A 17,670-nucleotide genomic window follows, 5' to 3' on the forward strand; every position below is an offset into this window, starting at 1 on the left:
GTGTCATAATCACATAAATAATATATACTAGCCTTGGTGTAGTTGATCCCAGTGATCTGCCTTGGACCAAGCTTAATGTAGGTGTGTGAGAGAGATGCAGTAATTTTTTAGATAGTAAGGGGTATGCCATAAATCTTTCCTTTTATAATCTCCTTGATGAGCAGGAGGTTAAGGATGTCTGAAGGTTTCTTTATCCTCCTTGTTATGTATGACACTCCCCATTTGTGAGTCAAAAAGTGGTGCCAAGTGCTTGGCTATTTCACAGCTTCACAGTGGGAGGAAAATATTTAATGAAGTCAATAAGACAGAAGTTATGATAGTGTACATTAATATAAAGTCAAGTATTTCAACCGTTTCAGAGGTTACTAGGTAAAATGAATCATCACGTGGAAATAGATATTGTACATTTCCCAATAACTATTTTTATTTCATAAATAAAGCACTTCTCTTTCTGTGTTCTGAGCCCATTCAATTTGCTCTGCAGCTTCTGCTGTTCCATGCCTTAAAACTGCTTGTAGTCTGTGCTAGAACTGCCTCTAAATATTGTCATTAAGAGTTTTGTAGTTTTTCTTATTAAACCTCTCTTTTCTCTGCTGGAGTGTACAGTTGTGATCATCAACCCTTGTTTGCTAAGTTAGGAATCTGTTATTTGATTGTATCAGTTAGGAAAAGTACATTAAAAGTCTTGTCTGTAGAAATGAAGACGTTATAAACAGCAAAACAAGCAGTATTTCTATTTTTCTAGAATGTTTCATTGATTTCAAATGGAAAGTTTTAGAGTTTCCTTATTCTTCTGTTATTCTCTTTTATAATATATTTTATTATTGTATTATTTCTTATTTATTCCAAACATTGAAAGATTTACCACAATGGTTTTCTTGGATGCTGTTGAGGCTTTATGCACAGGTCTTCCCTTACTTTCTAGTTTTTTATATCATCAGTTGCTGTCTATCACAAACAGGCTTTTAGATGCCTAAAGTGCTGTTACAGAGTAAGCTAGGCACCTAAATTAAAAAGAGTCATGTTGATAATTATCTCTGTTCATCTGTTATTGTAACCTGACCCTGTGCTGCTGAAGTTTATGAACTTTCACATTTTCTAGATGCTATAAATCTCTTTCTTTTTGCATGGTTTGAATCATCCAGTTCTTCCTCTACTGAGCAATCTGGTCTATATCCATCTTAGTCTCTTTAGTGTCCCAGCCTAGTAGGAATTCCCAGATCGTATGTCACTTGGCAACAAAAATGAGCACCCTCCAAAATGCAGTGGCATGTGCACAGACACCATGCTCCTATTGAACTGTTGTGTGGGCAGGAGCAGCCTCTCTTCCACAGCAGTGCAGCTTGGAGGGTTCCAGGCAGTGAAGCTGTAGCTGTTTGCAGGTCATTTGAAGGGAGCAGAAAACTTACAGGGCAAGTATGGCAGTGTGGTGCCTCCCAGAGTAGTGCAGAAGTGCTCTGGAATTTCTCTTGCCCAGCAGAACATGGTGGGAATTTTATGCCTTAATATAACCAAAAGCAGTTGTCTAAACGTCTCAAAGGTCACCCAGAAGTTTCCTACAGAGCAAGGGGGGCTGTTGAAGGAACATTCGCATGCACAGACATCTGGTAACTCCTTCCCATTTTCCTTGCCCCAGGCCTTCTAGGTTTTGGTGGTGATGGCTAAAACGCTGCCGCTGCCTAATTCCTTCCACAAGTGAAGGGCAAGGACTGTTAGAACTCCAGTGTCAATACAAAAAAAAAAGGTCTACCACTTACTGTAACTCAGGCCTTCTTCTTGTTCCCTGAGATGAGAAAAAGTTGAGAACAGGTCTGACGGTCTTTGATGATGAAAAATGATGTTGTCATTAAAATATTACCAGTCCTACCACCAGTAGGCCACACCTTTCACTAATGGATGCTGTTGCTGTGCATTTTCAGCTTGCCAGTTGATCTGGGGTAGAAGATGGATAGTGAGAATTGAATCCTAGACTAAAGCAGTGTTGTGAGTGAGAGATGTTTCAGTCTTGCTCATCATCACACTTCTCTGCAGAAAGGCAGAAAGCTATTTTGCGGTCAGTACAATACCAAAGAAAAAAGGGAACATTGTATCATTGTCACTTGGTTTGGGGAGAGAACATGGTGTAGGGCCTGAACTGGAACGGGCTGCACAGTTACTGGGTTCACTGATGAATGCACATACAGAAGAGCTGTTGTTGTCTGCAGTGAAAAGCATGGCAGTAGAAATGCCAAGTAGAAGGAAACTCACTTTATTTTATCTTGCAGATAATAATGTTGGATGCCAAATTCAGTGGCTCAAAACACTCAAAAACCTTCATATGATATCAAATCCAAACCAGATTCTGTTCTACCTTGTGGTTGGAGGAGCCCACAAATATTGGTGCTCTCACTGATTTACTTAAAGAGAAATATAAGTTTGGAAACACTTTTGCATATTTTTTGATAATGTTTATGTGCAGAATATAAAAAAGAAAATGTTGTGGGAGGAGTTAACTGCCATAGATTTATGCTCATGTTGTGGATTAAATGGTAGCTTTGTTTGTTCTTATTTGTAAGGCCCATGTGGAGCTTTATTACAGGAGTAGCTACTAAAATGCCAGCCAATCCGAGAAGCATCTCACTGCATAAAATGCTGTTAGGAAAAGTGTATCTAATTTTATTTTGTTGTGACTTTTTGTTTGTTTGTTTGTTTTGCAAACTGTTTTTAGAGTATTCCATTCTTCATTACTTTTATTGGGCTGGAGTTTGCTGTCAGCTGGATTCAGAAGCGTAAGCTGCCGGGTCGGATCAATGATGGCATAAGTTCTCTTTCCTTAGGTATCCTGTCCCGACTACCTGAGTGAGTATTTGAATAAAATCTTCAGATTGTTTGGGTTTTAATCACTAAGAAGGAAGAAAATAGAATTATGTATTGAAGTTATTGCTGCTAATCCAAAATGATTAAACAAGGCATCTGGACCTTTCGGTATGCAATTAAATGTTAGTGACAGGTATAAAATCTTTCTAATCTGTAAGGCTAAATATGATTCTTACAGGGTGTTGTCCAGCTCCACATTACCAATTTATCATCAATTATAACTAATTATAATTAATTATAATCTGTATTGGGCATTGCTATCAACTTTTTCTGTTTCTGGGAATTCACCTGACTTGACTATATCTTATGTTAGACTAGATTTTAGAATCTGGGTTTTCTTTTATTAAAATACAGAAAGAAGGTAACCAAATAAAATCAACAAACCAAGTCTATTATTTTTGTTAGCCTTTAAAAATAAAACTGTGTGCATATAACCAGATCAATAGAATTGTGAGTATGCATGTGATCCAAAGTGCTTTGAACACAGTCATGATCTTATGTTTGAATTCAATAGGTTTTAATTTCTAAAAGAATTATTGCAAACACGATCATATGATTCACTCTCCAATGTAAAAGCCATAAGATTTATCTGAATTAGTTTGATGAGCAGAGTTGTATTTTAAAGAAATAGCCACTGTGGATTAACTGTGAATCCCAGTGAAAAAATCCAGACAGTTCTTTATATAAATTAGCTTTAGTTACTTGCAAGTAATATGTTTTAGATATGCCTTTGCATGATATGAGCTTCCTGATGATAGATTTTATTGCATCTTTTCTTTACAAATGGGATTACATTTCTGTTCCCCATGTATGAATTTGCAGATGACCATCAAATTGTATATAATCTCGTCATTATAAGAAGAAAAGTTTTTATTATTTGAGTTTGATTATATGGTGTGTTTGCAAGTCTTTCAATTGTTCCCCCAGTTCTTTTTCAGAATCCTCTGCAGTTTTTCAGCCTTCTTAGTGTTGATGTCTCAAGTACACTCCACATTTCAGAAATTACTACTTCAGTGCCAAATAATGAAGTCATTTGTTCTCTATTTCTACTTGTTGTTCCTCCCTTTATATACCCCAGATCCTTTGAGCTGTCTTTCATCCCTGATTACTTTTTTGGATTCTGTGGCTTACATTCCTCATACATAGGCAATATGTTCTTATATTTGGCCACATAGAAATGCATAAACTGTACATTTGGTCCTCCTGAAGTAGCCTGAATCCGTGAAAAATTGTCTTTGTTACCTAGAGATCCCTGGTTTATGTCACTGCAAATTTTACTAGAAATCTTTTCTTTCAATCCAGATTCTTGATCAAATACATTAAAAGAGCATAGCAACACCAATAAAAAAATATCCCTTCTGGCTAGTGGAACTCGTTTTGTGAAATGTGTAAATTACCCCCATTGTAATCTGTTGATCATTTGCCATTTGGTTGATTTTTTTAAGCTTTCTAATCACTACAATCAACAAGGTCCATTAGGTACAAAGACAATTTCTGATAGATTATGTTAATTATCAGTAGTAAATATCCTGGATGAAACCTTTTAAAGACACACTCCAGAACTCTTCAAATATCTGAAAATGAGAGGCATGAGCTTGCAATATGAGAAATACCCAACCATAAAGTTATGTCTTCAAACAAAGTTATGTCTAAGTTATTTGAGATTTTTGTGAAGTTATTTTTACAGCTAGTGTTCTACCTATATTAAAACATTTTAACAGCTTGTGAGCATGATCTTGGAGGAGTAATATTCAACTTTTCAATATGTTTTATAAATTAATTAAATATTTTTCAACAAATGAGATTTGTGTGCAGCAACACACAACCTTGATAATAGGTTACTGTGGTCTGCACGAAGGTAATACTGAAATAGATCAAATGTTGCCTCTTCAACTTAACCAAAATCTTTTAAACCTGACAGGCTTACCATGGTGAGTATTTACCTTTATTCGTCTGAAATATTCAGAACGAATTAAGTTAAACAAAGGGCCTGAGATCCATATGAAATAAGTTTGAATGGTTTTGCAAGTCCTTTTGGCTTTATTTTAAGAATACTTAAACACTTGAGATACACTCATTCCTGGAAGAAATGCTTGCTAAGAAAACCAGTGTTGTGTGTGTGGAATGCAGCTTTGCAAGGTGCTGAGTACTTTTATTATTTTGGCACTCAGTCCTTTGCTGCAGAATTTGGCTTGCAGGCTATGCAGTTTTCTTTTGCAAGATTGTTTCAAATGAGTGAACTAAATGATCCTTTAAGGACTCAAAAGTTTGCAGAGTCAAGCACATCTCCAGGATCAGTGTACCTATTTATTGTTACACCAGCACAAGAACTCTCTTCCAGGTTGCTTGCACAGCTCACATGACTGGAAATACCAGACCCTCCTCAGCAGTTCTTTCCAAGGAAGAGTCCTGTAACACTTCTAGTTTTTTGGCTGAATGTGAAAGAAGCATCCAAAATACAGATTTCCCAAATTATTTAATCTCATGTTAATATTTCAATTCTAAGGGTGACTGTTTAGTGTAAAACCTCCTTTATAAATAAGAGGAGTTGTGAATAACAGACTGGCTAAAAAGGCTCTAACTGAAAGAAACAGAACACTTTACCCTTCTGTCTTGTGCTTCCATGGTGTGAAAGAACTGGGTCAGACAAAAAAAAGGGGAAAAAATAGCACAGGCAAAAATCTGTTGCTAAGACTTTCACTTTCAGGAAGAAAAAAAGGTAGGGAAAGTTGACAGAAACTGCTAAAACAATATTTCAGCAGAACCCACAGCATCAGGGGAAATAGTAGTGCAAATCATTAACAGCTGAAGGTTAGATTAACACACCATTGATTGTATCCTCTCCCAGGGACTAATTTTCATTTTCTCAACTAGCAGCAATGGTTTGCCACTTCCTTAAAAAAATCTGTGGTTGGGTCTAAAATGGTGGCTTCAGTCTATTAGTTAAAATGAAGCTTCAAATGTGTCATTGCAAAGAGGTCTTTACATTTAATGAAAAAATTAGGAGTCACTAACCATATTCAACCTCTAAGTATTTTTTCCATTTCACAGTCTGTATAACAGAACTATTGTGTGTCTTGAGGGCAAACAGTATTTATTTAGTGTTTCATACTTCAACTTTCTGTTGAGAAAGTGAAAATAATAAATTGTTGATACTTGTATGCCAAATGTTAAAAATGTAGGTGCAAGAGGAAAACTCAAATCAGACATGGCAATGTTTTTGTTTTCAGGCTTATTAGACTCAACAGCATGCAGTAAGTTGAATGGTTTGTGCATACATATTATCTCTTGTAAGGTAGCCCATACATTTCTTAAATACAATTTTCTCTGCATTAATGCATACTATACATTCCTTTGCATGTGTAAATACTAAATGTTGTATGGAATGAAAATTAATTTGGGAGAAAGGGAGAGCCTTGTGTTACTAAGTTTACTCCCAGCATCCTAAATATTGGTTAAAAAATTCTGAGAACTTTTATTTTAAAAAATAAAAATAAATAAATAACTTTTCTAGCTAGCCATTACCAAGAGAATTTAAATGCTGCTTTAAAAATATTCTCCCAAGAGGAAGTTTATTTTGGGTATGAATATCCATTTTACAAGTATATGCATTATTTCATATTGACCCATTTCTTCTTCTAAAGCAGCAGAACATAAATCATAAAGTGTTTGGGGGATAACTGAGGTAGGTATGTTTTCAAACTAGTTGGGAAAGTATTTGTTCTTTATGGTCATGCTCAATTGCCACTTTTTAGTGTTCTGCTCTGTAACACGGTCGTACAGTGTATGAGTGTATATGTATTTAATGTCTGACAGTTTGGTCAGTCAAGTCTGCAGTGAACTTCATTTCAAGAGAGTATTACTGTCTGTATACATTATTTACCTTGATTTTTGGGTCAGGGGAAGTTGGGGTTCTTTGAATGGTTGAATATGAGAATGGAATGAGTAAATGCTTTTTGTTTAGTTCATGCTGTTAAGTATCTTAAGATATCTACACATCAGCAATAATTAAATCAAAGGAGTACAAATCCTGTTTCTGCTGTAGACCAGTGTGTTCAGTTTTGTACATCATCTGGATTTTAAATAATCTTTTTTCAGAAGCTGGATCGAAGAGGCAGTTTCGTGTACATTTGACACCAGCAATGCTCCCAAATGAAGCACCTTTGATTGACTGATACTTCTGGTTGCTCATTCCTTCCTCTGTACCTTCACACTTCTTTGGCCAGCGTCAGTGTTTGTGTTGCCCTGTGGTGAAGTGGCTTGGCAAGCAGGTCCAGCACCTCCCCATCACATTAGTCTGCATCAGTTCTTATTATGTGCACAATCTTGTGCTAGAACAAGAAATAGGATTGGAGAACAGCAGCCAGGGTTACAAGACAAGAAACACTCAATGCTTTTGTAGCATGATTGAGTTATCTGCTCTATAACGTAGAGAATCAGCAGAGCTGATTAAAATACATTCACTTCAAGTTGGTGCAAGTTATTCACAACCTGGTAGAGCTAAGAGTGTCTTGACTGAACAGAAAAAAATTGCCTGTGTGCATTTAACCATTTGAAGTATGTGCTGGTTTCCTGAAGTATCTATTAGATACATTGTATGTGACTATGGAAAATTATAATCTCATAAATTACTGATTGCATTTCTTAGAAGAAAATTTGATACTTGCAGTTTCTTGTAAATTATATTTTCACTTCAAGACTTATTAGGTACATTTTTTTCTCCACATCTGTTTGACTAAGACTTTGGACAGATGTTTGTTTAGAGCATGGTCAGATGTGTTGCTTCTGGTCCAGCTGCCCCCTCAGATCTGCCAACATAACTGCACACTTAATTGCTCCCTAACCTGGTCCTGACAAAGTGATCTTGCTAAAAGCAGAAACAAAAGCCCCCCAAGAACTATAAAAGAGGTGTTTAAGCTCAGCTGCATTCATTTTGACAGAGCCAGGTCAGGGAGCAGCTATGCATGCAATTATGGTGGCAGGTCTGAGGGCTGGTAACCAGCACACTTCGGGCAGTGATGAGCAGATGGGGCCAAACTGGAAAGGTAGTCAGTTAACCTGGTTACATGGGAAGTGGAGCTGCTGTGCCATGCCATGCCCTTAAACCATCTGAACTTCTGGCTACTGCACTTCTGTCTGTCTTGTACTCACTTACGTAGTCCTCTCTTGTGTTGGACCTGATCCCAAGTGGAGTTATTTTAGTTCACTCTGTGAGCAAAAAGGTGTTTGCTTTAGGCAGAGAGACAAGCAAATTGTCTGGGAGTGGAAAAGGGGCAGCCAAGAGTGTCAGGCTTTAAGTTCCCTATCTACAGAACCTGCAGTCACGATCATGCCTGCAGCAGCTAGTTATGGCAGTTTAAGGTGCTGTCAATAGATGTGTCCAAAGAAATAGAATTTTTGATAAGCAACAGGCCTGAAGAGACAGAATCGACTCATCTGCCTATTGCTCCCACTCTCCAAGTTGCACTAGGTAGTTAACATATTTCACAAGAGCACCCTCCTGCCTTCCCTCTCCAATCTTCACGCTGTTGATTGTTCCCACATTTTGCCAAAGGTCAGAGCCCTCACAGCTCTGTCAAAGGAACAGGTTTTGAATTAACTCACTTATCTTCTGTAGGTAAAGCAGTCAGAGTAACAGAAATAATTTCAGCAAAGAGGGTGCTGTGCAGCAAGATCTGATAGGATTTTCAGCAGGGAACCCTGACTTTGGAAGGGAAATTTTCAAAATCAGTTCAATTAAACTCATGACAGTAACTGTCTTAATGGTTTTTGTTTAATCTAATTAGTTGTTTGTTTGTTTGTTTGTTTGTTTGTTTGTTTTAATCTGGTTTGCATTGGTGAGCCAGTTGGGGGGCTAAGTTAGTAAATTAACTAACTAAATCCCTTTAACAAAATCCTGTAATTTTAGTGTAAATCTTGCCGTGTCCTCCAGTAAGTCCAAATCCAGCTGAGCCCAGTAAAGATGCTAGTGCTTCCTGCCTGCTCTCTCATGCTCAACAACCCCTTTAACCATCTGAACCCTTCCCAGGTATATCAGCAGCCTTATCTTCAGAGGTTTCAACTGTAGAGTATTGGTACTCTGGTTCCATTTGTTTGCAGCAGGCTGGAGAGCACATGTGGGCATAGCTGCTGGCAGAACACAGGAATACCAATGAGACAGTGCTACATTTTAGTGATGACTAAGGAAAGATCTGAGCCAGAATTTGAATCTCTGGAGTTTCTAATGAAAGACATATAGGCTACCTTGCATTACAAGGAAGGATTTGGGAGAGCTTGGATATTCTCAAACTAATTGACTGAAACAACTGGTAGTCCCTATCTACCATAATGTTCAACAGATGGCTGTATTTCACACAGACCTGTTAGGGATCCAGTTACTCTTTTAGGTTGTAACATCTTACAGAGAATGTATATTTTTCTACATCCTTAGTATTGTATCATGGTCTTTTTCTATACAATGGGGCCAGTAAGTGGCTTGGTGATCCCATTCTTAATGTCAGAGCCCAGTTTTACACCTTCCATATAGAAGCAAAGAGAAGCTGTCAGGGTACATTTTCAAATATACTTGTGTTCTTCTGTGAAAGTACATACTGTGAACCCTTATTGAAAATACGGTATTAAATTCAGTAGTCTCTGTAGCTCACAAAATATACTGATTTCTCGAATCCATGAAATTTTTATTCCATGTTTTTTGTATTTTTTTTAAGCTAAATTGTGTCATTTTTCACACATTTTGAAAAAAACCCTAAGAAAATGCTTCTGTATAGAGTATCCTTCTGACTGAAGAACATCTCTGCTAAAAAAATGAATTAATTTTAGATCAAAACTCCACTAGATGGAGCACAGGGGTAGCATTTTTAGAGCTAGCCAATCTAGTTTCTCGGGTCAACACCTAAGAAGCTAGAAAAATTGGGAAAAAAAAGTCTCTTAGTAATTTTATAAACCAGTGTTACAGATCTGAAAACAATAGACTTTCACCACTGTGTATCATGGTCAAAAACAAACTTATCTTTTAAAACATTCAGAAGTACGACCAAAGGAGTTCAGCATAAATTCTCATGTAAATATTTTTCCTTATTTCATCATTTGATGTGCTATGATGTTTCACTGAAGCTATTTCACTGTATTTTTATAGACCATAGGAACTCTTACTAGTTCCTTTGGTTTTTCTGAATCTATCTAGAACAACCTGAGTTGAATACAATACTCTTTTCTCATTACTTGTTTATATGTGACCTTTGAGAATATTATAGGCTTGTTCCCAACCTAACTTAAACTATAATGCAAATTTGCTCATTTTAGTGAAACAACCAAGTAGGACAGATCAAAATCAGACCCTCAATTGGTAAAAGGTCCTGGTCAAGCATTTGTATTAAACTCATTTGGTGATATTTGAACAAATATTGAAAAATCAGGAGCATTGTAGGAGATGACATTGTAGAATATCCTGGTCTGGTGTATCTGGAAGATACCGGATTAGAATTTATGGTCCCCAGTTCTGGGCAGGTATAAATACATATAAAAAATACAAATTCCATTCTCATAAAAGAAGAAGAGTAAGCTACAATGCCAGAAGCTCAGTAGTACTGAAGGTTTTAAACTAGGCTTTTTAGTCTTCTAAAGATACCATGTAATTAAAAGTATCTGAAGACCTTGCATAAACTGAGGCCATTATGAGTTACTGCTGTGCATCACTGAAGACAGTGGAACTTCTCATAAAAATATCTCTGTTGTATTTTTAACTGATACAATTAAAAATTTACTTACTTATTAGCAAAGATAAACAAGTGACTTTAATTATGTAGCAAGACTAGAACTTAATAATAAAAAAGTGTGTCACTGTTGCTATTTTTCTTCCAACACCTGTTGTTTCACATTTTATTCCACCCACTACTGTAAATTAATATTAGTGCCATAAATTAGAGGATAACAAGTGAAATGCAACAGCATTTGGTTTGGTAAATAAAAGGGCAGCTCTGTCAGGCAAAATATTGTGTACAATACAGCTAGTAGGAATACCTGAGTCACCTCCATTTACTTCATTTTGGATTTGGTATTTTCTTTTGTTCTTGAGGAAAACTGGAGGTTTGTATTGTTTAGGCTAAAATGCTGTAGCAGAAAGCCATACTGAAGAAGAGGAGAGGCTTTGATTCAGCTTTTGTGTCTGGTGGGAACATTTTCTCAAAATGTAGGTGCTATTTCCTGTAATCAAGGGTTTTCCAGAGCCTGATAATAATTTCCCAGCTGTATCATTTTGGTGAATTATTTTTTAGCCTTGGGTTATTTCATGACTGGTTTTGCATATTAAGAATGGGAGAGGAGGTCATATTCATCTTGATGATAGAAAACAGGGAATAGAACTCCCACAGCTCCCTCTCCCTTTCCCTTCACCTTGTGGAAAGTTTGGCTTTGTGCTAAAGTGTGAAAAAAGCCTTGACTGCAGTGTGTCAGGCATATTTCAGGTCGATTTGTGTCAACCCTAATAAGTCAGCTGACAAGGTAATAAATTGGGTGTCTGTTCAAGACCTGGCACCTGTACAGGAAATAAAAGGGGATTTCAGTTGCAGCAGATTTGCTTTGTTTTACAAATGGATCTTTTCTCAAGGCTCCTCTACCTCCTTCCCCCTTCTTCTCTTTACTGAAATCATGTTATCAAAATGTTTATTTCAATTGTGACTGAAGCCAGTTTTTAATCTGGAAAATAAAGCTCTATGCATCCTTGGAAAGGTAAATCCATATGATTTCCATTCTGAAATAAAACCTTACAGAGCATTTAATTATTCATATATCCTGCTGTTACATAGATGGTCTGAATAATTTCAAATTATTGAGAAACTGCCTTTGTTCAGCATTTTGAAACTTTACATTTATATGGTTTGAATCAGGCTAGGAAAACAGAATTTATTTAACCCAGGGAAACTGTATTAGTAATATCTCACTATTTTTAATGATAATATAACCTTGTGACCAGGGTGTCTTAACATGCTTCCCTCTGTGCCTGACCTCCAAGGATGCAAGTCTGTTACAGCCCTTGAGAGCAGAGCTTTTGTAGGTCCAGCTGTAGGGTTGTGTTTTTAGCTCAGGGGCACCAGGTCAGTTCCCAGTGTGATGTGAGGTGGTGACTGCAGTAGTGGTGAGAGCTGAGGCAGTTTCCTTGGACTACTCACTTTTGGTACACAGATCTTCCTCCACGCTTGGAAAAGAGACAACAGCTCTTGTCTCTGACCCTTTTCATTTTTGGTGACTGTCCTCGGCACCATGGAAGAGGTTTCCTAAAGATGTGGGTTTAGGCTCTATGGCTGGAGGAAGCAAAACAAGACCTTGTATTCTTTGAAATGGGCAGCTGCCTTTTCTTCCAATTGAATTTCTTCCACCTTTTTCCTCCTTCATTATCCCATGGGGATCTAGAATAAGTAGGTCTTCATTTCCACATGGAGAGTTCATCTCCCAGAATTTCCTTCTTGGACTTTTTTAATTAGAGGAAGTGATAATCTGACCCAGTGGTAGGTGAAGGGGGAAATGGTTTATTACAAACAAATATTATTGCCATTAATTAAAGTATGTACAATCTTTAGAAACAAGGAGACAAGAACTCTTAAGACCATAACAGTCGCCTAAGTGCGTTTTGCACATAATAAGAAAATTTTCAGCAGCAATGTTCAAAATCGAAGAAAATAAATCTGTGTAATGTATATAATAAAGTTTTCTATACAGTCTGTCTGTTTTAGGATTTTTTACTCTTTGTGCAGAGGATTGGACTAGATGAAAAAAGCCTTACCTATCCAGTTCTGTCATATTTATAGTTATAATATTTAAATGAGGAGAAAAGTGTTCTTAAGTTCTCTTAGTATTTTCAAGAAGTGAAAAAGGAACTTGAGGGAATACAAACCTTTAAAACTCCAAGTGAACTTTAGGAATTGTAATTGAGTGCAAGTCTGGTCTTTCCTATCACACTGTAAATTAAAAAAAAACCAACTCAGTTAAGCAACTCTTCTTTCTCCAGCACTGCCTAGTACTATGATGGATTACTCTAAATTAATTACAGTAATCAGCTAATGTTATGTGCTGTAGAGTTGTGATTCAAGCATGAAGGGAAGAATGTACAGCAAATTGCATATATAAAAAATGTGTTGCAGGGTTAGCTCAAGGTTTACACCTTGGCCTCAGCCTGTGGAAAAAAGAAAAGGACTCGAGGGTGAAATACTGAAAGCTGATCAAAAATGGGGGAAATGTTTCAGGTCACATATCTTTGGATATACTGCAAAAGCATTATATGTTAATAAAAGCAGAAGAATAAAGTAAGAAAATAGTACCTAATAATAACTGATATTCTGTGTTGCAAGAGGTGTTTTAAATTTCCTGGTCATTGAAAATATGTTAAGAAATGCCCATTTCTTTGTGTTTGAATAATATCAGCTCCCTTCTGACCTTTTGTGAAATGGATTGAGAATTTATACGGAACTCTACAGATTCCTCATGAGGTGAATTGCAAAAACCTGCTTGGACACATATAATCTTCTTTAAAAATATTTATAGAATACAGCTCTTATGAAAATTAAACATGTTCCAGGTGTGTATGGTCCACTTTCTGGCATAGCCAAGTTGTTTTTGAAGTGGTAGATACACCTGTCCTTGCTAGTCAAGAGAAATTCTTCAAGGTCAAGCTGCTAAAATGAAATGAAATTTCATGGGGTTTGTTGTGTCTTGGTTTTACTTGAGAGAAAAACTTGTATGACATAGGAAAGCTGGGAATGAGTTGTAGGTAAGATGTACACCTGGCTGTGGGAAAAATATTAGTTCTTTTCTTCCTGAGCAACTATTCCTTGTAGTGCCTCAGCTTTCAGGATAAAATGGTGGATGTGATACTATTATACTTGCAGGATCTTACTGGGAGGTTGGGATTTTCAGATGACTTTTTTTCTTCATTAATAGTGAAACTAGCACCACAGAAGCTAAAAACTGTTTTCTTCTAGCTTTATTCAAAACACTTATGGGAAGAGGTACTAATGCCAGGAGTATAAAAGCTCTGAATGGATGTCTATGCAAAAAGATGGAGTTCAGCTATAGCATGGGGGATGGCTTGCAAGCTGGAACAACTATGTCTACTGAGCTTCCCTTCTGTTTCAGTGCAGCTGCCCAAAGGCACAAGGACTGCTTTCAGGGATGTTTTCCAGATGTGTGAAAAAAGTCTTTAAAGGGAAGGAGTATGTATCCTTTTTTAGTTTTGTAGATTCTAGTGTTTTTCTGGCCATGCTGTCAACTATATCAAAAATAATATAGCTGAAATAAAATAGGCAAAAAAAGGAGGGTATTGAAAGAAATACCTCTGAGAAGTGGTACTGAAGCAAGAATGAGCAGATGTGGACAGAGATGCACAGGGAATCTTTCAGCTGATTTCAGTGTAAGGTGAAGTTCTAGATGAGACTAAATGAAAGAGAGATGTTGGTCTGTCCTTTGGCTGAGATTTTGCATGGCTGTAACACATATGTGCCATTTGTTACCATTTCTGTTCAAGTAGTGTCTACAGGTGGCCATCTACAGTGTTCTTTGGAAGCTCCCTGAATTTGTATCCCTGAAGAGTTCTTTCTTCAACTATGAATAGTTTTATAGATTTTTAAAGTCTTGCAGGACTTTGTAAAAAGGTGTTGCTGATAATTCTTCCACTTCCCACAAAATAGCAGCAGCACATCTGAGAATGACACTTTGTGTGTGATTATCTTATTTCTTAGGCCCTAAATGGAGAATTTCACCCATTGATATATAAAGAAAAAAGATATTTGTGACTTTTCTATTAGTATCTTTCCTCTACTTCTCTTTTTTTCTATTTGCTGCTTTTCAGAGACTGATGCAATTCAGTTCACCACTGTTCCACTACATTTTCAGCAACACAACAAAGGAAGGTAGCAGGAGAAGGCGTGAGGAATCTGCTACAAATCCTGCTGTGGACTAGTTTCTTCTACAAAATTGCCAGTTTAAATATACATCCATCTGTGTCTGTGGCACCATTTCACAGCTAGTTAAGCCAATTGTCACATGGGCCATCGAAGTCTCTACAGCCTCTCACCATTCATAGCTGGGTTTAAGGCTTCCTGATTTATCCAAAAACTCACTTAGCAAAATCAAAGTAATTTGTTTGGCGGTAGCTCAGGGCTCCAGTTGGTGGAATGAGGTGGTAGGGTGTTGAGAGGAGGGTGTGACCATGGCAACCCAAATTTGTATTAATCTGAGCAGCTGTGGAGAGTTACTGCTAGGTTTGGCCTGCCCATTCCAGGCCTGCTTTCTTTCTCCTTCTGGGCTCTGTGCTGAGCCTCTGTTAGGCCAGGGGTAGCTACTCTGTCCCTGTAGTCCAAGAACTCAGCAGCAGTAAGAGCTGCTGTCCAGTGGCCTTCCTTGGCTTGGCAAGTGCATGATTTTTTCTTTCCCTTTCTTGGAATTCTGCCATTCTCTCTACCAATTGCCCTTCCCCTTTGTTTCAAAGGCACTAATCTTTGTCTCTCTCTGCTGCATTTGTCTTCTTTTAAAATGAAGCGATGTGCTGAGCAGGTCAAACATTTCACTGCTCCCAGAAGTCCTGTTCCCTTCCGTGTCCTTTCTTGTAATGGAAGCAGTTAAAGTATTTTAATGTAATACCTTAGTGTTTCAGCATAATTGCTGCTACACTTAAATCACCTACTAGTAGGCAAATATGGGTTTCTTCCAGTTTTGGGATAACGTCTGCAGAGCACAAGAGTGCTTCAGCCTCTGAGCATACCTAATGCCATCACATGGGTGGTGAGCGAGTGAGAGTTGGTTTTAGAAACCTTGTAGACACTAAGCAAAGGTTCCATTGAAATTAATAGTAGTATTACTTGACAGAGGCTGAAGAGCTTGGAGACTGGTTTTATGTGTTATAAAAAGACTTCCAGCTGGTAAATTGTAAATATATAAAAGGTTCTGAAATTAAAACTGACACACTTACTGATAAAAATTTCTGGCTCTCTATTTCAGTGTTTTATTCAGAAGTATTGAGTTAATTAGTTACATATACGTATGGAATAACTACAGACTCTTTGAACTGCCCTGGGACTCGCCATGGACATGGTATTTGACGCTTCTGGGAGTGGACTTTGCATACTACTGCTTTCATCGCATGAGCCATGGTAAGACTTAAAATATTTTTCATGTTTGAACATACAAAATACATTTGTTATCTGTTAATAAAGCGAGGTATTCATTTTTGTTAGTATACTTCATCCACTCTAAGCAAATATAGCTGCTCTTCTTCCCAGTGGTTAGCAAAGACAAATTTTAAGCATGGAAAACATCATACTCTATACAGTAAAACATGATTTTGTGAAAGGAAGGGGTATCATTTTGAAAGCAGTTCAACAGAGAAAGTGAATTATCTTGAGAAAAAGTAAGTGAATAAATACTAAGTACATAAGAATTTGGGTTCAATATCCCTATATACCCGTATGAAAAATAACAGCAAAGTACAATTAATGATTTCAAAATAATCTGGTGGATGTACAAACTAGAGTGCAGTAAAAAGCGAGGTGGCCAAAATAATGGACCCTGTGTATGACAGCCATTTCTCTACATATATGTCTGTCTCATTACGTATTTCTGTTCTCTAGTGAAAATAAATATCAGCTCTAGCCTTTTATACCTATCTGAAAATGCAGTAACACTTCCTATCAATCCTAGTTCTGAGTCTGTAGTAATGAAATAGAAATCTTTTTGTTCCTTAAGAAGCTTTGGACTGGGCTACTCAAAGCTGAGTGCCCACCGCTGGCAGAAACTGTGGGATGTAGTGCTGATGCTTTATGTAATGTGCTTTTAGAAAGGGGAAAAAGCTCTGCTGCCGGTAGGTCAGTGGAATAGATGGAAGTAGGTAAGAAAGGAGCCTGAGCCGCTGTGAGGAGTGGGAGAGAGGAAAGGTCCCGCCCAGGTGGGGATGGCAGGCGGGTGTGAGAACAATGCAGGGTGGGTGTAAAGGGATAACAATGGTGGGGGGACGGGGCGGGAGGTGAGGAAGCAGGGGGAGCTGGAACAATGTGTCGAGGGGGACATCACGGCCGGGAGCTGGGAGCCCTGCGTGGGTGTGCGGAGACTGGGAATACGCTTCACAAACAATGACATTAACAGTGCTGGCAGGGCTACAGCCTCAGGCTGAGAACTGCACCGGAGCAAGAGCTATTCCTGTGGTTTAAAATAAAAATAATTGCCTTCAAGAGTTAGAAAATCACTAGCTTGTCTGTGCTTTCACTGGGGTCAGTGGTAAAATTCCCACTGGCAGAGAGGGGAACAGGGCTGTCTCTGCACTCTTTAAAGCAATGGATATATTTCTGTTACTGCAGCAACTTTACATTTACTCTTCTCCGTTTTTGTTTTTGATGGAATACTTTGGAATTAATCTCAATAGTTATTTTAGAACTAAAGTACAAACCAATTCTATATGTAATGGATTTGAAGAAACTGTAAGAAAATGCTGCTCTTCTCTTAAGAAGGTCAGTGTTGAGCTATTCAGTAAATGTTAATCTACTCTTCTTCAGGTTACAGAAATATTGTTCGTTGTTAGATCTGTGCGACTGAGCAGAGAACTGATGAAACATTGTATAAAATCACTAACTGGAGATTTTAGTCTAACCGACGCTCTTCTCTGGTCAAACAATGATGAAATCTGTAGCATGGCAACACAGCTGCAAAATCAGCTGCCTTGTGAGTTGCTGAGGAAATTCAACGAGATGGTTTTAAAAAGTCATGAAAAATATCTTTGCAAATTGGGAAGAAAGGGCACTGGAAAAGTTTCTGGTACAAGGAGACAAAACACAC

General features: G+C 37.6%; 1 protein-coding gene across 1 annotated transcript in view; it reads left to right on the plus strand.

The window, feature by feature from the left end:
* Positions 1–17,670, plus strand: part of AGMO (alkylglycerol monooxygenase) — a 186,204-nt gene that overhangs the window by 4,022 nt on the left and 164,512 nt on the right. Inside the window, exons 2-3 of the mRNA XM_063420842.1 lie at positions 2,708–2,838; positions 15,844–15,995. Of these exons, the coding sequence (XP_063276912.1) occupies positions 2,708–2,838; positions 15,844–15,995 (283 nt within the window). The remainder of the gene's footprint in view (positions 1–2,707; positions 2,839–15,843; positions 15,996–17,670) is intronic.

The sequence above is a fragment of the Prinia subflava genome, chromosome 1 (genome assembly GCF_021018805.1).
Source record: "Prinia subflava isolate CZ2003 ecotype Zambia chromosome 1, Cam_Psub_1.2, whole genome shotgun sequence".
Taxonomy (NCBI): domain Eukaryota; kingdom Metazoa; phylum Chordata; class Aves; order Passeriformes; family Cisticolidae; genus Prinia; species Prinia subflava.